Below are 23,119 nucleotides of genomic sequence, written 5' to 3'. Positions count from 1 at the left end.
GGCGCCCACATGGGATGCCGGCACAGCAGGTGAGGACTTTACCCACTACGCCACAGCAGCAGCACCTTTTCTTTCTTAAGCAACGGTTCAAGAGAGTTTCTTAGGGTGGGTGTCGTGGTGCGGTGGGTCATGCCTGAAGCTGACATTCCGGCTAAGCGCCGTCAAGTCCCAGCTGCTCAGCTTCCGCCCAGCTCCCTGCTACAGCCCCTGGGAGAGCAGCGAAGCCAGCCCACCCACGTGGGAGACGCGCAGAGTGTTCCTCGCCCCAGGCTGGCCCAGCTCTGGCTGCTACAGGGAGTGACCCAGTGGAGGAAGATCTCTGTCACTCTGCCTTCCAAACAAATCTTTTTTTTTTTCTTTCCCCACTCACAGGCAGTGTTAGACAGTGAGAGAGAAAAGACTTCCTTCTGTTGGTTTACTCCCGAAATGGCCACTACGGCTGGCACACTGCACCGATCCAAAGCCAGGAGCCAGGTGCTTCCTCCCGGTCTCCCATGGGGTGCAGGGCCCAAGCACTTGGGCCATCCTCCACTGCGCTTCCTGGCCACAGCAGAGAGCTGGCCTGGAAGAGGGCCAACCGGGAGAGAACCAAACAAAACCCAAACGTTTCTTGATGACCTAAAGGAGCAGGAAGGCAGCGCCCCATCCCGCCCACAAGGGGCCCCGAGTGTCCTCCTAGCACACGGCTGCGGCCACGGGCTAACTGAGCGCGCTCCTGGAGGCCCACTCACCTGCGTGACTCCGAGTCTCTCGACTTGCGAGGCTCCTTGACCTTATCGAAGGACACGACAGACCGCTTCTCCCTGCTGGCCGACTTGCGGTCTTGGCTTTTGGAGGCCTGGCGTGTGGAAGCACATCGCAGCGTCAGGCAGAAGTGACGGCAGGGCAGGAAGCATCAGGCCCGTCAGGGAGAGCCTCCCACATGGGGACCAGAACCACGGGGCCGGGAGAAGCGCTCTCTCCAGGGAACTCCTGGCTCCAGCTTCCTGCCTCGCCTCGCTGCAGACACTCCCAACACCTAGGCTAAGGCAGCATCGGCCCGGCACAGCGACAGGGCAGGGACGCGCCTCCCCCAGCAGCGGGGGCGTCAGTCTCGCGCTCCTCCCCCCGGGCTGCACAGTGCCTTCTGGGTGGGCCCGGCCAGTCTCTGCAGGCTGCCCCACAGAGCACGGGACCACAAAGCGTCTGTCGTTGGGGCCTGGCCCCTTACTCTCTGTGCCATTAGGGCCCCTTACTCTGCGTGCCATTAGGGCCGTGGGCAGGCATCACTGTGCCTGAGTCCAACTTTGACAGCCACACAACTTGGTTTCTGGCAGACAAAGAGAAGTCCCATTCACTGGCTGACCCTGCCACTGCCTGCAGTGGTCGCCAGCCAGGACCAAGACTGGGAGCAGGGGACACAGTCCAGGTCTCCATGTAGGCGTCACGGACTCAATGACCCGGGCTTCTACTGCTGCCTCCCGGCGTCTGCATTACCAGGAAGCTGGAGTCGGCAGCCAGGGGAGCACCCCCGGCTCAACACTGACCACTTGCGGGAGCAGAGTCAGAAATGCTCTTCCTTGAACAATCAGCGGAAGGGACTTGGCAAGGAAGTGGCCCACTGGGGCTGGTGCTGTGGGGGTCAAGACCTCACCAGTCTCAGATTACTCAGCACACTGCAGGGACAGCCGCAGCCTCTGTTACATGTATTTGAGAGGCAGAGAGCGAGCGAGAGAGGAGAGCCATCCCTGGTGAGCTCCCCATGGCTTAGGCCAGGCTAACGCTGAGAGCCAGGAACTGAGTCTGGGTGTCCCACGTGGTGGCAGGGACCCAGGTACCCGAGCCACCCCTGCCACTTCCCAGGGTGTGCGCTCACAGGGAGCTGGAGGCAGGAGCCGGAGCTCGGTTCCAAACCCAGGCTTCTGCCGTTAGGGACACAGGGATCTCACACCGAGCGATCAAATCTCCCCGGTTTTGGACAAGCAGGAAGGCAGGACGCTGCGTCAGCCCCTGGGCACACAGCGAAGCGCCCGCCCCACTCACCCGCTCCTTGGACGCAGACATCTTCACGCTGATCACGGGCACGCCCTTAGACTTGTCCATGACCACGGTCCGCTCGGCGCCCCGGCTTCCTACAGGAGAGGAGGACGCGGACACCGAGTGAGGAAGGGGAACACCGCCTGGGACCCAGCAGCAGGCGAGCTGGCCCTCCCGAGCCGCCGCGGCGCAGTACCTGACTTGGTGGCTCGAGCCGCGTCCGAGGGCCCGGGCTTCTGCTCATCTGAGTCTTTAGTCTTCTCTCCGGCCCCCTCCTCACTCTTTTTGGCCTCCTCCTTCCTGTCGGCTTTCTCGTCCCTCTTGAGGGTGGCAGATCTGTGGGCGCAGCAGCGGGATGCAGCAGGGTTCAGGGAGGCAGGCCGCCCGTGGACTGAGTGAGCCCCGGGGCCTGGGGCAGGACGACCTCCCCTCTGGTGGCCACATCTTCCCCCCAAATTACTAATGAGAGGGAGCCGGGGCCCAGGGACGGTCCCCCTCGTACTCTGTCGTCCACAGCCATGGAACACGCGAAGGGTAACGACAAGGCCAAGGGGTCGCCCTGGCCAACCCCCGGCCTCAGCTCCGCCCAGGCAGAGGAATACCTGTCACTGGCGCTTGCCTTCTCCTTCTTCCCCTCGCTGTCTCTCTTGTCAGAGGCTTTCTTCCCGGCAGGCTCATTTTTTGCCTGGAAGAGACCACGGAGTCCAAGCATCACCTCACTGCCGGAAGCCAGCCGCGGGCCGGGCCGGCAGACGACGGCCACTCACCTTCTCCACGGAGATCATCTTCCCGTGCAGCTCTGTCTTGTGCAAGTGGTTGATGCACTTGGTGGCCTCCTCTGCTGTGGACATCGTGACAAATCCGTAACAGCGAGCTCCAGGACTCCGGGCGTTTGTCACAACCTTGGCGCCCACCACCTAAAGGCAGGCAGGTAACACGCCTTAGGCACGGAGACCAGCGCCTGCTACCGCTCTGGGCCACCAGGTATGTGCAGGACAGGCACTGCAGCGTGGTTCTGCCGCGCCTGCCACGCAGTGTGCACCTGGTGAGCAGACGACCCCGGCACGGGAGCTCTGCAGAGGCCGCCACGGGCGACGCAGCGGGAGCACAGCCAGAGCCAGGCCTACGGTAGGGCCCGGGCGGCCTCCAGGACCCTGACTCTGTACCACGTTCTAGACCGCTCGGCTCTCCCCACAGGCTACCAGGATCAAGTCACGGCTGCCCTTCGGGGACAGAAGCACCGTGGCTCCGGAAACGCCCCCAGGGGCCTGTGGCCACAGCAGCACCCATACTCGTCCTATACCACACTCTGAGCCCCGAAGGAGGGTCTCCGGGGCTTGGCCACCCACTCCGCCCCGTCATCCCTGCAGCGCTCCCGAGACACTGCAGGTCCACCGGCACTGGAGACTGGGCGCAGGCTCCCAGCCACCTCTCTTGTACTTCTGCAGCCCAGGGAGCCGTTAGTTATTCCGTAATGGAGCCAGATTGAAGTTTTCCTCTTGTGGGGCCGGCGCTGTGCAGTGGATGCCTGCGATGCTGGCACCACTTCCTGTCCCACCTGCTCTATTTCCTGTCCAGCTCCCTGATGACATGGGCGGAAGAACAGCAGAAGACAGCCCGAGTGCTTAGGCCCCTGCACCTACACGGGAGAACTGGAAGGAGCTCCTAGCTCCCAGCTCTGTCTCTCCTTCAGTCTCTACATAACTCTTCCAAATAAATAAATAAGTAAATCTTTCAAATAAATACATGGAAAACAGATTTTCCTCTTTGTGAGTCCCTGGACTTTAATAACCAGGGCAGACGCTATGGGTGTGGGCTGTGATGACGGGCAATGCCCTCACTGTGGCCAGGACCTGGGCTGGGTCTAGAAGCTGATTCTGAGGGACGAGGAGCCAGGTGACAGCTTACTTGGAACGTGAGCTCAGGAACCCGGGGCGGGGGGGGGGACAGAGCCACTGTGGCCACCTGTGCCAGCAGAGCACCAGCGTGACAGAGAGCGCTGCAGAGGCGAGGCAGGCGCTACAGCTGGGAGGGTGCTGGAGGTGGCCCCACGGGGAGCTGCCCCAGCACCTCTGAGGGCTTCAAGGAGCAGACAGGGGCAAGCTTCACAGGGCAGACGCACGCCACGCCTGGGCCGAGGTCATCCATGGCATCAGCTGCCCTGAGCGTTCAGCCCCGAGTACACAGGGAAGCCCAAAGCAGACGTGGGCCCTGGGAGCCCCGCGCCCTGGCTCTCACCTTCCCATACTTGCTGAAGAGGTTCTTCAAGTCCGTAGCTCTGGTCGTAGAAGAGAGCCCACTAACCCAGAAATTCCGGCCACAACTGCCACGACCTATTTCAAAGGAGAATTCTGATCAAAAACAATCCCAGCAAAGTCCTGAAGTGAGACGGCCACTCCAAATCAGACACATCCCTGCCTGTCCTCCGACGGCACAGCCCCTAGCTGGCTGTGGGGGGAGGAATGGGTACTGCCCTCCAGAGGGCAACAGTACTCTGGGCCAAAACCACAGAGGGCAAAAGACGTCAGGCTGGCCGGGCTGCAGGTTTTCTAGAAAGTCACCGCACAGTGAGTGACGCCGCAAAGCCAGGCAGCTTGTCAGCGCGCGAGGAGGCGGCCATGGGGAGGTGCTACAGCTGCCGCCACTTCTCGCCTCACACACGTCTGCACTCACTCAGGTCGTGTTTTGGGAACACGACAAAGCAGCAGTTTAGCCCAGTTCAACAACTCCTCACTGAACGCTTCAGAGAGGGGCTCGCGGGACCGACGAGTGTGAAACACTGCCCAAGCGGCGCAGTGACGGACCAGGGCGCACGGCGGTGCTGGCGCTGGCGCTGGGGTGACCTACCCTTTTCCTCTCTGGAGAGCCGCTTCGTGTCTGAGTCATCGTCGACAGAACTAGAGACAAAAGACAGTGTCACTCCGGAGCGCAGCAGCTCAGGGGAGACAAACTCAAAGTCGCCAAGCACGTGCTGAGGTCGCATACCTACCCGCGACTTAGTTCTGAAAAATGATACCCCGACAAACTGGCATTGGAAATCTGACCTAACCATAAGATTTCAGACCCACAGGGGTTAATTAATTCTGCTGGGCAAAAGATAATTAGGAAGAATTAAAGAAAACAACCGTGATAGGTTGAGAAAAGAAAAAAGATTATGTAATCAGTGTAAAATAAACAAAGAAATAAAACGTCTTAGCGGTAAACTACAGTCTCAGCAGCCCGGCTGGCAACCGCGACACACAGCGTATGCGCGTCATTAACGACCAATGGAAAGGAGATAGCGTCTGGTCTAAAACTGAGAAACAACAAACCTCATTTTCTGATCAGCGCCCTCACTGGTTGAGGACTCTTTAGGAGCCGGAGGGACTTCATTACAAGCTTCAAAAGCAAACTTCTTCACGTCTTCTTTGCTATCTCTGGGCTCTGGGCTTGGGGCTTCCGTGGGCGCTTCCGCGACCTCCTGGCTAGAGGCCTCCGCGAGCTCGGAGGCCGCGCTACTCTGCTCAACTGGCTCGGCTAGCCCTACAGGCTCGCAGTCCGTCCTGGCGCCTCCGCCTGTCTGCGCCACGGGCTCCCCACCCGTGTCTAACAGCGCGTCTGCCTCGCTCCACTGAGCTCGTGTTGACTCGCTGGCCAAATCTAAATCTCCCTCTTCCTCCTCCTCCTCCTCCAACTCCTCCTCCTCCTCCGGATGAGCATGAGCGCTGTCAAAAACGTCCTCTTCCTCCGCAAGCTTCCTGTCTGGCCCCACGCTACTTGTATCCTGCGCAAATGGCTGCTCCAGCTCGGAACCTTCTTCTTTTACTGGCTCAGACTTACAAGTTTCCCCCAAAATGTCGAGTATTTTCTCATTTTCTACGGATTTAACAGGAATAGAATGGCACAAGGTTTAATTACCAGGGAAACACAGCAATCACAAATGCGGCACTGGCACGGCGGCCACACTAACACGAGGAGAACCGCTAGCTACACAGAGATTGGAAAACCCGCGGCACACACGTCACACTGCTCACGCTCCCTGCGCTCTGACCGACTGCTAGGTAAGCCTCTATGCTACATGGAAGAGAAAAGCATCCCAGAGATTTAACCCCCAAAACCTTCTGGCTGACTCTTGGCCGTCTTCGTTCTGTCGCCGATCACGTATGACTCTTGCAAATTTAGCTTCCGTAGTCTGAGTTGCTTAACGGAACGTTATCACCATTCACTGAGCAGCTCGATTCCACGTTTCTTGGCCATTCTTTAAACACGAGAGTCCAGCATGGACAGAATCTCTTCTCTCGCAGCGCTGGTGTCTGCAGTCTGTTTGGGGTTCTCATGAAGTTCTCTCTTCTGGAATCCAGTCACGTGTCAAGGTTTACAACGCGTCTCCCTGCCACCGCCTGTGCTGCCTGCGCTACACACCACACAATGACGGTACTGCCCGATATCACAAGATCTGTTTTGTGGGCTACAGTGGTTACGCGTGCTGAGAGGCAGGCAAGCTCTCTCCGCACGTGCCGGATGCCCTCCGCACTTAACGGGCATCAGTTTCATGTCGCCAATACGCTGCGCAGTCAGCAGGGAGCCACTGTCACAGATCTGGTGATATGGCTGGGTTTCCAATCTCTATGCTCCTGGTATGCTCTGGGTTGTAAGCCTTCAGAACAAGGTATACTACAGTAAGGTAACTTTTTAAAATTAAAGAATTCAAATTAGAGAAGGTAGAAAACTAGAATGGCTCCAAACCCCCGCTGCTAAGTTTTTCATTTAACAGTACCTGGCTCCAGAGACGGCTCTTCAATTTCCTGCAACAAAATACCAGGGATGAGACTGCGCCAGAGACGGACCCGTTCGCTGAACCAAAGCTCTAACAAGAAGGGACACTAACACAGCGCAGGAAACTCGGCCGGCACCAGCGGAGAAGCCGCCGGCCCCGCCCGCCCCACCCCGCTCCTCCCAAGGCTCTGGGAGGGCCTTCCTGCACCTGCTGTCTCAGGGCCTGGAGGTGGCGCCGGCCCAGCACAGAAGGGCTCACGCACTGTCTGCTTAGACTGAACCCTCGCACTCCAGGAGGAACGGGCTTTCACCTGTGCACGGTCAGTGTCTACAGTGCCCAAGCCACACCACTGCCTAACGCACTTGCCGGTTAACTTTCTGGAAGTTCAAAGGCAGGAGAGGAAGCAGCAAAGGCGGCCTGACTGCCGTTACTGAGCATGAGGTGCCAGCCTGGCCCCCTGGGTGCTCCTGGCATCCCCCGCATCTCCGCTTCCCATCAGGGACCCCCAGGCCAGCTCTAAACACCAGCCAATGCCTCCCAGCGAGCCCTGGCATGGCAAGAGTGCTGCCCACCTAAGGCAGTGCCTGGTTGTAGAAGGGCCCCTGCTGCGGGCTCCCGGCGCGGCTGAGAGCCTCCAGACAAGGCTCTCCATGCCAGCTTGCTCCCGAGGCCCATCCTGGCCCTGCCCTGCCCAGGGCTGCTGCCTTCTAAAGAAAGGGCCTCTCCGAACGTGGTCCCCACGCACCCAGCTACACTGCTCTGGAACCCCGGCCAGGTGCCAGGTGGGAGTGCTGAGCGCCTTCCCCACACCCCCACTGGCTGCCAGACAGCCCCGCGCGGCTGGGGCTCAGGGTCACTTGCCCAAGGACACGGAGCAGCTGGGAAGCAGAGACCAGCTCCGACAAAGGCTGTGACCGAGTCATCCGGGGCCCCTCCCGCTCACTCACCTCTGCATCCCCGGCTGAGAGGGGCTTCCTGCCCTGCCCCCGGGGCGGCCCTCGGCAGTGTCCCCACCCCGCCGGGGATCAAGCTCGAGGATGACTGGCAGAACCAGGCGTCTCCCGGCCTCCTCTAGAGAAGCCAGCAGAGCCTGACTCGTCTCTGGGAGGGGAGTGACAGCGGCCGCCAGGAACGGCTGCCTCTCCACAGCGAGGGCACGAGCCCAAGGGCAGCTGGGCCCCAGGCTCCCCGTGGCCTGCACCCCGCTCAGGCGGCTCTGCTGCCAGCAGCTCCCCTGTCCCCGCCTGCAGCGGCACGTGCAGACCTGACGGGAAAGCCTTCTAAGGGAACAGCACAGGGGACCTGAATTTAAAAAACAAGGGGCGGGGGGCTGGGCGTATTCTCATCGTTCACAGGACCCGCTCCTGAAGGAAGCACACGCCACCCACGTCCACCTTACAGGCCGGCAGCAAAGCCAGGGCTGGAAGTCGGCTCTCGTGGAAGACTTCACACTCACACGCAGGGTGAGCAAACAGCCAGGCTGCTAGCGGCAGACCGGGCAGTATCTGTGAGAAAACGTCCCAAAGCCTCCCTTTGCCGGCTTCACGTCAGCGCTCGGCCCACCCGCCCTCCTACTGGACCGGGGCGAGGGCAGCCCTCCTTGCAGCCGTGGAACGAGGCAGAGCGTCAGCCACGCCTCCCGAGATTGCCAAAGCCGGGACAGAACAGAAGTCCCCGCAGCAGGCAAAGCCCAGGCGGGAGAGATCGGAAAGCATCCCCGCCCCTCGGACCCTGCCGAAGCAAACCAACCTCGCACGGCTGACTCCTGGTGGCTACACAAAGCCTCAAGTGGTTTCCTAGCAACTGTGGTCTAACCTTTGAATCTAAAATTGAGACACAAAACCATTTACCTGCAATATAGTGAAGTCAGATGATGAAGTATCTAAATTGTTTATAGTTTCTTTGTCCTCTACCTGCAAGACAAACGGAGAAGTCTGGTTTTTGACGGCGACACTAGGCGGACACACTGGTGCTTCCGCACAAGGAGCAGCTGACAGCCACGAAAAGCGTCCCCGGCACAGGAGGCACAACAGCCTCCGCTTCCGACGCCTCCGGGCAGCGTGGAGAAACGCTGTGCGCACGTCCCGTCCGTGGCGAGCCCGGGACACCCATCAAAGTGGCATCGGGGTGGCTGTGGCTTGCAGATGCAGCCAACAGAGAGAAAAGCCTGCACAGGGAGAGCAGAGGGACGGGCCCCCCAGTGCGCTGCAGCTCCAGCCCCAGGAGGGCTCTTCCCGGGACCTGGGCACCCGTGCTGAGCAGAGCCTTCGGCCGCCACGCAGGCTGGCACTGCAGCCCACGGCCAGACGGCGCCCTGGGCCCATCCCAAAGCTGCCCCAGCCCAGGGCAGCCTCGCACGCCGCACCTGCAGGGGAAGGAACCGCAGCACACTGATCTTTTCTGAGGTGGGCTCTGCCCAGGGAGGCGAGGGACTCCCCAACACAGAAAAGGGTTCTGACACGTGGTGGCTCCAAACAGTTCCCGCTGTCTGCCATCAGACCCCGAAAGCGAGTAAGTCTTCAGAGAGGACTTCTCAACAACCCTGTTTTATCGTCTCCTTCGCTGAAGACAGGCCCACAAAAAAGGCAAACAGTCCAAAACGCACGACAGTGGCAACCCTCCCGCTCTTTCCTTCCCGAGACCCGGCCGCCAGCACCGCCTGGTTCTGCCCCCGTCCTCGAGGCCGCTTCAGCTCACCCAGGACCCGCGGCGCTCACCTCCGCGGGCACCCAGCACCCAGCACGACAGTGTCGGCGGCAGTGCGCTCCCCCACTGCAGGGCTGGCTTCTGCTACGCGCGGCTCGAGGCCGGGGTCAGCAAGCCCCTCTGGTCCCAGGCTCCGCGGGCAGGCGGCTGCCCTCTGCTTCGCCGCCGTCCCACCCTGAAAGCTGCCACAGGCAGGAGCGGCAACAGGCACCGCGGTGCTCCAAGCAAACTTCAGCCACACACAGGCACGGCCAGCTGGGCGACCTCTGCTCGAAGCGTGCGGTAACACCCATCGCTTTCACCCTCTCCAGATCTGCCACCTTTGTAATTAAGACCCGGAGAGCTCACAGTCGCACAAGTTAGGTGGCAAAGCAGCAGCGTCTGTGTTCTCAGCCCAAACGACACTGCTTCTGTGTGGGGTGCAGCGGAGAAACCACCACCTGGGACTCCAACCCCGCCACGGCAGGGCCTGGGACCGAGTCCCGCCTCCACTGCCCGTCCAGCTTCCTGCCGGCACACCCTGGGAAGTGGCAGGTGATGGCCCCAGGACATGGGGGCCCCTGCCACCCACAAGGGAGACCTGACTGTGGCCCGGCCCAGGTGACCATTCGGGAAGTGAACCAAAGACGGGAGACGTCTCTCCCTCTCCGCCTCTGTCGTCCTGCCTTTCAAATAAATAAAACAAATAAATCACACCTTCACGACACCTCGACTCCTTCGTCACTACCAACGGACAGCCAGGTTGCTGCAGGATTCTCTTACAGGCATTACTTTCTAATTAGAAAAGCAGCCCACGAGCGAAGCGGCCACTCCCCTCAGGTGGCCCTCCACAAGAGGTAAAGCTGTCCGGGCCCTCTGCGTCTGCACAGCTCACAGCCTAGCCCCCAGTCAGACCCTTCCTGGAAGGTGACAATCCGCTACCTCTAAAGGTGCCCAGACAAGCTCCGAGAAGAAAGGCAGCCACGTCCGGAGGACTGGCACGAGCCACTGCTCCTTCCAGGACCCAGCACACACAGGGATACCCAGGGTGCCTGGCAACTGCTCATCTCGCTGGCCTGCTCTGTTCCTCATGGACATGAACCCCCACTGAAGTAAAAAAAAGAATGCTACCAAGACAACACGGCGTACGAGTGACACATCTGGACTGCGGAATCAGCCCGGCTCTCACTGTGAGGGACGCAGCCTACGCCTGATGGCGCTCAGTAAGTGGGAAACCCACTGTGATTTCACTGTACACTTCCCGTGTTCCTACATGAAAACAGGCCAGACTTCCTAAGCGATGTCCAGGTTAGTGCTGCAGGCACTGGGCCACGTCCCATGACAGGACTGGCTGACCAGCTGTCCCAGTGTGCCTCCCGCTGTATCGTGCAAATGGACAACTTCGCTGAGACATCAGTTCTCAAGGAAGCAAAGCGTGTTTTAGAATCCTCCACGTTTCACACGTGACTAATGAAGCGATGTTCTACCCCACTGGCGCCTAAAGACCTCCGTTCCAAATGCAAACGTCAGCTCCTGGGCTACGTGTGGGCCGAGCTCCCGGCGCGCTCCGAGACTGCGCGTTACCTACAGCGTGCTCGGGAAGCGGCTCCGGAAGCCCTCTCGCCTCGGCCTCTGCCAGCTCTCTGCTGTCAGACAGGGACTCCTGGAGGGGCTCGGCGTCCTCCTCCTCCACGCCGTCCGCAACGCTCCCGTTGTCGATGTCGGCCTCGTCCAGCACACTGATGTCCATCATGTCGATGTCCTGCAAGTTCTCCAGACTGGTCTCGACGTCCTCCTGCAACAGAGCCCGAGGCCGCCGCGTGAGGCCGCCAGCCCTGCCTCCCCGGGGGCCGCCGCCGGGGCTGCACGTACCTGTCCGTCCCCAGAATTCTCCTCGAGCCCGTTATCTTCCACTCCCTCTTCTTCTGGTTTCCGCCCTGGGGAGACAAGCAGCACGGCGTGAGAGCAATGCCGTGCGCTCTCCAGAACAGCCAAGAGCCCTCGTCTTCACAGCCCACCGACGCAGGCGCTCTGGGCCCGAGCAGCCCCGCCTACTGCGGAGAGCGCCCGGGCGAGCAGGGGTGCTGGACGCAGGCTCTGAGCACGCGCGAGGCAGAGCAGCGCTGTCCAAGGCCTGCCTTCTTGTCAAGTGGCTGTGCCGGGAGAGGAACGCCTGATACCAATGTGCTGCTCCTTAGCTGGGGACCAGGCGACCGCGTTTCCCCACAAAGCACAAGAGGCGTGTCCTGATGCAGCGCGCCCGCACCGCGCCGTGTGCGGACTCCGAGCCGCCCGCCCGCGGGAGCCGCCCAGGCACACCGTGCTTACCCCAAGTGGCTCTGAACTGCTGCGCCAGCGCCTTTCCCGGCGTATGCTGCCGCTTTCTAGTGACTTTCTGAGTGCTTTATTTTCATCTTGTTCACAGGCAGAGACACACACAGAGAACCTGCCAGTTCACTCCCCAAATGCCTGGGTTAGGCCAAAACCAGGAACGCTACCCACGCCTCTCAAGTGGGGGAAAGGGGCCCAAGAGGTTGGGCCATCGCCTGCTGCCTCCCAGGATGCACTGGCTGGAGCAGCAGCAGAGGAGGCAGGCAAACTAACAGGGGCCCTGGCACCTCCGGGGTGGGCGTGGGGCAACCCCACAATGCCTGCCCCCCATATTCTCTAACAGCGCTGCATGGATGGACGGACGGACACAGACACGCGCACACACACACACACACCCCATCATTTGATCTAATCAATGCCTGTGGCTGAATATTTAAGAGAAAATTTAGAAAGATCAACCACTTGCGAGATCTTCTTGCCCACAGCTAGCTGTCATCTCAGGACAGACTTTGGGAACATCTGAGCACTGTTAAGGCTTAAGAAGAATAAACAAAGAAGTTATAAAAAACCAAAACCAAACCCCTGCCCCACGTGTTTATCGAGGCACCCTCATGGGGCCTTGTTCTGATTTCCGTACTCCGTCAACAAGGAGCACAGAGGGCCAGCGCTGTGGTAGGCTGGCTGCTACGTGGAGTCCTGGCTGCATGGCTTCTGACCCAGCTTCCTGCAATTCGCCTGGGATGCAGCACGTGATGGCCCAAGTCCTTGGGTCTCTGCTGCCCACATGGGAGGTGAGGAAGGTGTTCCTGGCTTCAGCCTGGGATAGGCCCGACCACTGTGGGAATTTGGGAAGTGAACCAGCAGACCAAACTTTCTGAGTCGTGGTCAAAACTGTACCTCTTGGCCAGCACCGCGGCTCACTAGGCTAATCCTCCGCCTGCGGCGCCGGCACACCGGGTTCTAGTCCCGGTTGCTCCTCTTCCAGGCCAGCTCTCTGCTGTGGCCAGGGAGGGCAGTGGAGGACGGCCCAGGTGCTTGGGCCCTGCACCCGCATGGGGGACCAGGAGGAAGCACCTGGCTCCTGGCTTCGGACTGGCACTGTGCGCCGGCTGCAGCGGCCATTTGGGGGATGAACCAATGGAATCTGCCTCTCTCACTAACACTGCCTGTCAAAAAAAAACACTAACGAACAAACAAAACAAACACCAGTACCTCTGCCAGTGTGCCAGGCTAAAGAGCGACGGTGGGAACACAGCGGGAAAAGCTGGCCCCGTCCGCACTTTTGCATCTCACACCTAGAAGACCTCACGTAGACCAAGACCACGCATGCAACACTCACTTGGATTTTTTTCTTCTGGGATTTAACGTGACTATCATTGGGTTAAGATTATTTTCCAAATGGCTGAGCCAAGTGGAAATTTCCCAACACTATTTACGAAGTAAATTGTCCCTTCTACCTGTGTCAGATGGTGGCCTTACTCAGTACTAGATTCCCACCTGAGTCTGGGACTATTTGATGTTTCTCTTCTCTTCCACTCATTATTTTTGTTCTAGTTTTAGATATGTGTTATCATAATATTTTCCTGATGATAAAACACTAAGATTAATGAAAAAGAAACTAAAAAGAATTGGAAGGACTAATTTAACTTCAGATTTTTTTCTAGAAGTTGGTACTTTAAGGTGGCCTAGTTGGGTTAAGCCACTAGGGTGCTGGTTCTAGTCCCAGCTGATCCTCTTCCAATCAGGCTCCTTGCTAAGTACCTGGGAAGGCAGTGAGGATGGCCCAAGTGCTTGGGCCCCTGCCTCCCATGTGGGAGACCTGGAGGAAGCTCCTGGCTCCTGCCTTTTGCCTAGTCCAGCCCCAGTCATGGTGACCATTTGGGGAATGAACCAGTGGATGGAAGATCTCTGATTTATTTTATTTGAAGGGCAAAGTTACAATCTTCAGAAAAAAAGAAAAATACTAAGAGGCTAGATACCTTTTCAGGCAACAGTGACCTTGTTTTTTTTTTAAGATTTATTTATTTAAAAAACAGAGTTAGAGAGAGAGGCAGAGGCAGAGCAAGCGAGCGAGGTCTTCCATCTGCTGGTTCACTCCCCAAATGACTGCAATGGCGGCACTTAGCCGATCTGAAGCCAGGAGCCAGATCTCCCACGAGGGTGCGGGGCCAAGCACTTGGGCCATCCTCCGCTGCTTTCCCAGGCACTTTAGCAAGGAGCTGGATCAGAAGTGGAGCAGCTGGGAATCGAACCGGCACCCACATGGGATATTGGCGCTGCAGGCCAGGGCTTTGATCTACTGCACCATAACGCCATTCCCTGTGACCTTGTGTTTAAAAAAAAACCAGAGAATATCATTTCCCCTAACCCAGCTTGAACAAAATACTACATGGGACAGTCTGTTCTCAAGTCAAAAGGTCACCCTGCACAGCTGTGCTGGTGCTCACATCCAAACCTAAGCACTTATATGATCATTTGGCCTTATGTTTTAAAGAAATGATAAAATGGGTAGAAAACAGAAAATTGCAAATGATGGCACTAGAAGTTATAGCACTAAAGCAAAAATGGAAATCACTACATACAGCAAAAATTTACGGCAAAATGAAATTTTTGGTGTTTAAAACAGGCTTGGGGTCAGTGCTGTGGTGTGCCGGGTAAAGCCATCACCTGCAGTGCTGGCATCCCATACAGGTGCCGGTTCAAGTCCTGGCTACTCCACTTCTGAACCAGCTCTCTGCTATGGCCTGGAAAGCAGTAGATGGCGGCCCAAGTCCTTGGCCCCTGCACCACGTGGGAGATCCAGAGGAAGCCCCTAGCTTCACATCAGCATAGCTCTGGCTGTTAGAGCCACTGGGGAGTGAACCACCACATGGAAGACCCCTCTCTCTCTGGGTAACTCAAATAAATAAATAAATAAATAAATAAGAACAGGCTTGCTGAAACTGAATTATCTGATTATTTCCAATTTGAAGAGTCAGATCACACGTAGGAAACGCACTGCAGGGGTGAGCACCTGGGCTTAAGCTCCCGCTCTGCTCTCTATTCCAGCTTCCTGCTGCTACAGACCCTGTGTGGCAACACAGGGCGGCAAAGACTCAAACCCCAAATCCTAATCACTCAGACCGTAAGCGTTTTTCCCCCAGGGATAGGAACTTCCTTATAACATTAAGCATGCATTACCTGACTTCCTATACTCTAATGCCACTCATGTTTTGGGATTATCTTACTTGGGAACAGAGGAGACCATCACCCTAATACTAGAATCCAGTAACTATGTGCACTCAGCTTCGGGCTGCTGGCTGGGACCCCATCCCCATTTTATTTCTTTAGCAAAACACACCTTGAGCCTCAAAAGTAAGACTGGGGCTCAATCCAGGGATCCCTGGAACCGCCAGGAAGATGCACGAGCAACGCGTCTCCAGAATGACCCCCCGGGGAAAGGCACTCTGACTCTGGGGAAGGAGGCCTCCTGCAGGATGAAGGTGCTTACAGCCTTCACTGCTCCGGGGAGGCGTCTGGCCCAGCTTGTGACGCTCATGTCCAGACAGTGCCGGCACGGGGCTCTAACGCCTCCACTTCCAACCTGGCTTCCTCCTGATGTGCCCTGTGGAAGGCAGCATGACGGTCCAAGTACTTGGGCCCCCGTCACTCACACGGGAGACCCACAAGGAGCCTGGGCCCCCGTCACTCACACGGGAGACCCACAAGGAGCCTGGGCCCCCGCCACACACACGGGAGACCCACAAGGAGCCTGGGCCCCCGCCACACACACGGGAGACCCACAAGGAGCTCTGGGCTCCAGACTTTGGCCTGGGCCAACTCCGAGTGGTTGAGAGCCTTTAGGGCATGAACTAGCAGACGAGAAGATCTCTGCACCTGTCTCTTTCAGGAAAACAGGGGAAGCAATGCGATCAGGAAATACACTCTGGCGAGACCTAGAGCGCCATCACCTCCAGGAGCCCCAGCTCTTCTGTCACAGTGACCCCCTCGGCCTTGTTGGCAGCCTGCAGTGCCCAGGCCGACTCTGCTCCAGCTCTAAACCGAGCCCTGCGTGGGTTCCAGCTCCTCCCCTTGCACGCAGCTTCCGTCTCAGAGACCAAGTCCTAACTCACCTCTGGCCGCCTCCCGAGTGGCCCTGGGATGCCTCAGTGACTACAGTGGTCCAGTCTGCGTTCACTTGATTACACAAATACGCTCGTGAGAAGACCGACCCTCAGGGTGGGCCTTTCACCCAGCGGGAGGGCCTCTGGGTAGGACACCTGTGTCCCACATCAAGAGGCTCCTGGCTCCTGATCGGCCCAGCTCAATCTGTTGTGGCCATTTGGGGAGTGAACCAGTGGTTGGAAGACCTTTCTCTCTGTCTCTCCCTCTGTCTATAACTCTCTCAAATAAATAAAATCTTTTAAAAAAGCGCTAGCTTCCCTTATAGCTAAACAGCCAGGAGGTCTTGAACGCCTTCCTTCAGCCTGCTGACAGTCCCTGATCACTGCTGACGGCTGTTAGCGCTGATGTGCAGGAGTGTGTAACGCTTGCGGGATATCACTCGAGATGCTGTGAATATTGTTCTATGCCATGATGTTTTCTCCCAGCTCGCTATCTTAATTCTCACGGTATCTTCTGTGGAGAGCTTAGAATTTTATGTAGTTCAACGTATCTTCCTTATAGTTCCTCGGTTTTTGTCTAACTGTAGGTCTTCCTTACTCTTACATCATAAAGAGCTAAAATTTTGATTTCGCATGGGAGGAGATAGGAGAACTTCAGCCAGCCAACTGCTGCAACATCAGTTACTAAAAATCCTTTAAAAACCTGCCAATCCTCAAAGCTCCCCTCCTGTTTTCAGATTTTTAGTTATTTTCATGCACTTCTTTTAATTTTACCAAAATTTTTAGGTTACCTTGGGAGGAAATGGACAACTCTGCGATGTGAACTTATCAAGTCAAGGTAAATCTTCTCAAGTTAGTCATGTCACAGGCCTGGAACACTTCCTTTCGCTTTACTTGCTACTCAGAAACACCGTGTGCTGAGAGCAGGCTTCAGCCCCGTGGTTCAGATGCCTCGTCCCAGGAGAGCACGCGGGTGGGCCTGACCCCGGCTCTGGTCCCGACTGCTCACACGGCTCGTGCTGTAAGGTCCGTCTGCAGGACCCTGCTGAGGTCTGTGATTTCCAGACGACACGACGGACGGGCCCTTCCAAATCCAGGGCGCCCACCAGGTCCCCACCCAGGTCCCGGCTCCTGCTTCACATGGACGTGGCCCCTGCGAGGCAGCGGTGATGGCTCACGTAGCCGGGGTCCTGCCCCCTGCAGGAGACCTCAGGGGCGTGCGTGCTCCTGGAAACCGGCCAGCGCCAGGCAGCCTGCTGCGGCTGTCTGGGCAGTGGGCTGGCCCTCAAGCAAACGGGAACCATTAAAGGGCAGGGCAGGCGTGTGATGCAGCGAGTTAGACTGCCCCTTGGGTGTGGGACCCGGGCTCGAGTCCCAGTTACTCTGCTTTCGATCCAGCTTCCTGCTCATGCGTCCCGGGAAGCAGCAGCCGAGGGCCCAGGTACTTGGGTCCCTGTCACCTATGTGGGAGACCCAAGAGGAATTTTGGGCTCCTGGCTTTGGCCTGGCCCAGGCCTGGCTCTTGTAGGCATTTGGGAAGTGAACCAGCAGATGGAAGGTATCTCTCTACCTCGCTTTCTTTCTCAGGTTCTGCTTTTTTAGCAAAACGAAAATAAATGCACATTAAAGCAAAGATCGTCGGGGGATCGAGTGGTAACAGCCGTGCTAGTCAGCGGGCTCGGCAGGCGGGCCGCTCATGCCTTCCCACAGTGCTCAGGTTCTCTGGCTGGCTTCTAGCTGCCCTCACGTACCTCATTCTGTGAGGCCTCGCCCACACTGGCCTGCGAGGAGCTGACCCCAGTGGCAGCGTGTGCATCCAAGTGCCCAGAACTTGGCGCCTCTCAGCACCTTGCACAGAAGGAAACCAGGCCCCTGGAAGAAACGGCTTACTCTGGCTCCGGGGCAGGAAGAAGGCACGATGCAACTGAGGTGCCCCCGTAGCAGTGTAGAAGGGTTCCAAGAATGACACGGACATGTGCAGCAGCCATGGACACGGACACACAGCAGCCAGCCTGACAGGGCTCCCAGAGACAGTCAGAACAGGTGGCCGGCACCGCGGCTCACTCGGCTAATCCTCCGCCTGCAGCACCAGCACCCCGGGTTCTAGTCCCAGTTGGGGTGCCGGTTCTAGTCCCGGTTGCTCCTCTTCTAGTCCAGCTCTCTGCTGTGGCCTGGGAAGGCAGTGGAGGATGGCCCAAGTCCTTGGGTCCTGCACCCCATGGGAGACCAGGAGAAGCACCTGGCTCCTGGCTTCGGATCAGCACAGCGCATTGGCCATAGCAGCCGTTGGGGGGGTGAACCAATGGAAGGCAGACCTTTTTCTCTCTCTCTCTCTAACTCTGCCTGGCAAAAAATTAAAACAACAACAGACAGAATAGGTAAGAACGATAAAGGCTAATGACCCATTAATGAACTTTGAATCTCTCGAGGTTAGGGAAAAGAGCAAGCGAGCCATTCCTTAACATGGAAGAGAAGGAGTAACGGAATGAGCAGACACCATTCTCACACACGCACACACGCACACACACACACACGAGGCTGGGGCCTGGCCCGGTCATGAAGATGCTGGCTTAGCTTGCCTGCACCCCACGTCAGAGCGCCTGGGTTCGCGTCTTGGCTCTGCTCCTGACCCCAGCTTCCTGCTAAAGCCTACCCCGAGATGCAGCAGGTGATGGTTCAACTAACTGGAGCCTTCACCATGTGGAGACCTGGACTGACCGACGGGCTCCTGGCTTCTGCCCCAAACCTGGACACTGTGAACGCCCGGGGAGTGGGCCAGACGGGAGCTCCGTCTTCCGACTGCCTGGGCGGGCGGGCGGTGTGATCCCTATCTGGCACTCATCGTAAGGAGTGGACGACAACCAGCCGAAGCGGAATTCCAAAGGGTGCACAGGACATTGCAGTCTCCGTGGCCCCCCCACAGATGTGACTACAAGGGTGAGACGGGAAAGTGCAGGGGGCACACGCACCGTACCGCAGTCACTGGGCCAGCACCAGCCTGCGAGGACAGCACTCGCCTCCCGGTAGGCAGGCGGGAGAAGCATCGGAGCCGGCCGCGCTGCTGCCACGGCACTGTCACGAGCGGCGCGTGGCCCTGGGGCTTTTCCTTTATGAGCAATAAAAACCATCGGAACAAACCGAATCTAAATAAGGTCAGAGATTAGATAACAGCATTAGATCATTTTGCTAGTCGTGGTTACATAATGGCTGCTTTTAGGAAATATTTCAGGATGTAGGACAAGCAGGCACGTGCCCTCAACTTGAGCTATTCAGCAGGGAGGAGGACAGGGCCGGGACACTGAGTCACCGAGCTCGGAGGACCCGGGGCCGCGAGGACTCCTCAGACGAGGCTTGCCACTTTCTCCTTCTGCAAACGTCAAAGCAAACAAACAAACCACGAACAGCAAGGGATTGGGCAACACTGACTGCGCAAACAGGCCGCTGTCTCCTCGGTTCCCGAATGTTCTCAAGCACTACACACACGCCGTCACTGCCTGTGCGATGATGCCGCCACAGCCACTCCACTCGGCTGGTAAGCACTGCAAGGTTTCTGCTAAACGCATCACTGGCGTGAGCGACCCTGGAGGAGTGCGGGGTTATCTGAGGTACCCTGCTAGAACTTCAAAGCACTGTGAGTTCATTCACAACTCACTCTATTTTCAGTTAAAAGTATCATCAGAAATCTGATAAGGCAGTCAGAAGGAATTCTGTGGAATAGGCAGACCAGCCCTATGCAATACAGAAAACGTCTATAAGTATCCAAAGAAACTAATCATGCCAACTTCAAGAAAGAAAGAAACAAATTCTAGAACAACCAAAGCTAGTCTATGAGAACAGCAGTGTTTTGGTTTTGCTTTTGCGGGAGAATGGGTGACAAAGGGGTGCAAGCAGTGTTTCTGAAGACAGAAAGGTTGCTAATTTTGACCCCTTCCAATCTCACATCATATATAAAAATACATTCTAAATGAGCAAACATCCAAATGTAAAAATAAAAACCAAGTACAGGGGCTGGCACTGTGGCGTAGCGGGTAAAGCTGCCGCCTACAGTGCCGGCATCCCCTACGGGCACCAGTTCAAGTCCCAGAGGTTCCACTTCCAATCCAGCTCCCTGCTGTGGCCTGGGAAAGCAGTGGAAGATGGCCCACGTCCTTGGGCCCTGCACCCGCGTGGGAGACCCGGATGGAGCTCCTGGCTCAGACTAGGTTGGCCCAGCTCCGGCCGTTACGGCCAACTGGGGAGTGAACCAGTGGATGGAAGACTCCTCTCTCTCTGTGTAACTCTTTCAAATAAATACATTAATAAAATAAAAAAAAGCCTGCACATTAAAAAAAACCGAAAGAAGTGACAAACCCCCAGGGGACACTTGGGCTCAGGGCCTGACAAGGCCATCCGGCAAACACCAGGGCAGGAGCAACTCACAAGGATAAAAACACACCCAACATTGAAACAGATCACACTCAGCGCTCGTTAGACAGTCCGCCAGGCACATCTGAGAGCTATCTGTTCGTAGCTATTTTAAAACAAACTGTCAGGGGAGGGAGGGAGGAGTATCACTATGTTCTCAGAATTTTATCTAGAAAACTACTGAATTTGTTAAAAGTTAACTAAAGTTATAGAAAAAAAAGTAAAGTCAGATCCCTGACTCTGAATTCTGCTCTTAGTAAAGGATCAAACAGCAACCGTGCAGTCCTTCAACTGCGCACGTATTTCCGGACACAGCAACACTGCCAACGCCGAGCGAGGGGCCGGTGCTGTGCTCAGCCGGCCACGCGGCCCCCTGCAGCGCCGGCCTCCCACACCGACCCGGGCAAGTCCTGGCTGCTCCACTTCCCAACCGGCTCCCTGCCGCGGCCTGGGAGAGCAGCACAACACGGCCCAAGTGCGTGGGCCCTGCACCCTCACGGGAGACCTGGAAGAAGCTCCCGGCTCCCGGCTGCAGCCTGGCCCAGCCCTCGCAGTTGCGGCCGTCTGGGGGGGAACCAGCAGATGGAAGGCCCCCCCCACTCTGCCTTTCAAATAAATAAATGAAATACACCTTGAAAACAAACAAGCAAAAGATCAGCCAAGTGAAACCTGGGTAAAAGGCTCCCTAGAGCCACAAGAACGCTGGCTGGCGAGCCGCCCTCGGGTCCCACGGAGGGGGTACCGGGCTGCCCAGGGAACCAGGGCTGCTGCGCGTGCGGCGCCGGAGAGACGGCCTCGCCACGCCGAGCAAAAGCCCAGAAGGGCGCCCTCGCGGAGCAGGGCCCGGGACTCACGGAGCGCCAGGGCCCGTCGGTGGCGGCGTCTCCCACCTAGGGGAGGGGGACGTCTACTTTCCACTCCCGCGAGCACCGCTGACGCTCAAGGACAGAAGGCGCAGACGGCGCTGCACCCGGCGTGGTTCTGGGTCCCGAGGCCCCGGCTCGTCAGCAAGCTCGGGCCCACCTGCAGCTGGCTCTCGGGGGCAAAGCACTGAGACAGCAGCCACGCGGGACAGCCCGTCTCCACAGCAGGTCAGGGCACAGGGCGCAGAGCTGAGCTGGGCTCGCAGCCCTCCTGGGTCCCGCAGGCCCTGCATGAGCGCGGACCGGCTCCCCGCCGTGAGCGCGGGCGGGCACCGTGCAGAGACGCAGCCGCGGCGGGCGGGCGGGCAGCACTCGGGGTCGTTCTCTCCGGAAGCTGCAGCACCACAGACACAGTGCTCCCCACTACCGCGGTCTGGGGCTGGACCAGCGCGGGCCGCTGCGAGGCCGCACGCAGCCCTCCTCCCCGCGGGACCCCCGCCCCGCCCCGCCCCGCCCCGCCGCCGGGTACCTTTGCTGGACCTCTTGGACATCTTCTTGCTGCCCTCGGAGGCGACTTCTATCTCGTCGGGGTCCCCGCCTTCGTCCTCGATGGCCTGCGGGGGGAGGACGGGGCAGGGGACGTCAGCGCCGCGCTCGGGGCTCCGAGGGCTCCCACGCGTCCCGGGTAGCCCGGCCGCGCCTCCTCCTCCGCGCGGGGTCCGCGGAACCGGGGCGGGGGGGGGGGGCGCTCCGCCTCTCAGAAGACGGGGGCGGGGCGGCGTCCGGCCCAGCAGCTGGGAACCGCATCCCGCACCGGGGGGCCCGGGTTCAAGTCTCAGCTCTGCGGCTCCTGCCGGTGCACACCCCCGGGGGGGGGGGCAGCGCCAGCCACGTCCGAGACCCCGATGGCGTCCTGGCTCCCAGCGTGCACCTGGCCCGGCCCTGGCTGGTGCAGGCAGCCGCAGAGAGGAGAGCTGTGCGCCCCCCCCGGGGGGGGTGGGGGCTGACGGCGACGGAAGGTTCTCGAAGGCACACCCCCGTCTCGGGCGCCCACGGCCCCCGGCGGGCGAGGACAGGGCCCCGCTCGGCCCTCCCAGCGTCCTCCCCGGGTCCGAGCCGCGCACAGAGGCCCGCTCGCCGGCGCCAGCTTCCTCCCCACGCCCCGCCCCCCGCGCGCGCCCCCGCGCCTGACAACCAACCCCGGAGGGCGGCCGGGAGGAGGCGGCGAGCGCAGAGGGGGCGCCCACCGCGGCCGGGGCGGCGCCAGCCCCCTCCCCTCCCCCTCCCCGCCCCCGGCAGGGTGACCTTGGCCGAGTCCCTTCCCTGCGCCCCGGAAGTGAGGGCTGCCGGGCGCCGCCGCTCTGCGCCCCGCGCCCCCGCGTCCTCGCCCCGGTGCGGCGCCGGGAGCCGAACCCGAGCCCGCGCGGCCCCGCAGCGCCCGCCCGCCCGCCCGCCCGCCGGGCCGCGACGCCACCTTTTTCAGCCGCTCCATCAGGACGCTCTTGTTGCCGCTCGAATCCAGGTTCCGCTTCCTCAGCTCCGCCCGCAGGTCGATCACCCGCAGCTCGCTGAGGCGACGCGTCCCGGCCTCCGACGAGGCGGAGCTCAGAGCCGCTGTGCCCGCCGCACCCGAATCTCCCAGGCCCGACAGAGTCTCCGCCATTCCAGGAAGCCTGGCGCCGCTGCCCACTCCTCACAGAACCGGGCCGGTTGTCCGTCGGCTCCTCGCACAAAATGGCGCCGCCTGCGAGGGAACCGCTCCAGCCGCCCCGGCGCGCCTGGCTTCTGCGCAGGCGCAGCCGGCGCGAGACCGACGCGCCCGGTCGCCTGTGCACATGCGCGCTGAGAGGCGCCGGAGACGGGGCGCAGGCGCGTAGCTCGCCGGCCGCCTCCCGCCGCGGGCGGCCGACGCGCGTGCGCGCTGCGGCGCCTGCGCCTGCGGGCTGCGGCGTGGAGCGCGC

General features: G+C 59.2%; 1 protein-coding gene across 3 annotated transcripts in view; it reads right to left on the bottom strand.

Moving 5' to 3' along the window:
* Positions 1-23,023, bottom strand: part of SAFB (scaffold attachment factor B) — a 29,096-nt gene extending 6,073 nt beyond the window's left edge. For 2 of the 3 annotated variants that reach the window (XM_070058691.1, XM_070058692.1), the window contains exons 1-14: positions 22,633-23,023; positions 21,688-21,772; positions 11,330-11,394; positions 11,046-11,252; positions 8,623-8,685; positions 6,773-6,800; positions 5,328-5,871; positions 4,864-4,913; positions 4,255-4,349; positions 2,784-2,933; positions 2,619-2,701; positions 2,213-2,352; positions 2,023-2,111; positions 732-838 (exon numbers count right to left, since the gene is read on the bottom strand). In XM_070058691.1, coding sequence (XP_069914792.1) covers positions 732-838; positions 2,023-2,111; positions 2,213-2,352; positions 2,619-2,701; positions 2,784-2,933; positions 4,255-4,349; positions 4,864-4,913; positions 5,328-5,871; positions 6,773-6,800; positions 8,623-8,685; positions 11,046-11,252; positions 11,330-11,394; positions 21,688-21,772; positions 22,633-22,821 — 1,895 coding nt within the window. In that variant the 5' untranslated portion in view covers positions 22,822-23,023. Of the gene's footprint in view, positions 1-731; positions 839-2,022; positions 2,112-2,212; positions 2,353-2,618; positions 2,702-2,783; positions 2,934-4,254; positions 4,350-4,863; positions 4,914-5,327; positions 5,872-6,772; positions 6,801-8,622; positions 8,686-11,045; positions 11,253-11,329; positions 11,395-21,687; positions 21,773-22,089; positions 22,322-22,632 lie in introns of those variants that run through there. The other variant, XM_070058694.1, reaches the window with a different exon arrangement.
* Positions 23,024-23,119: the final 96 nt, after the last annotated feature.

The sequence above is a fragment of the Oryctolagus cuniculus genome, chromosome 16 (assembly GCF_964237555.1).
Source record: "Oryctolagus cuniculus chromosome 16, mOryCun1.1, whole genome shotgun sequence".
NCBI lineage: Eukaryota > Metazoa > Chordata > Mammalia > Lagomorpha > Leporidae > Oryctolagus > Oryctolagus cuniculus.
Note: the sequence above shows the minus strand (reverse complement) of the source record. Positions and strands in the feature narration are given on the sequence as shown.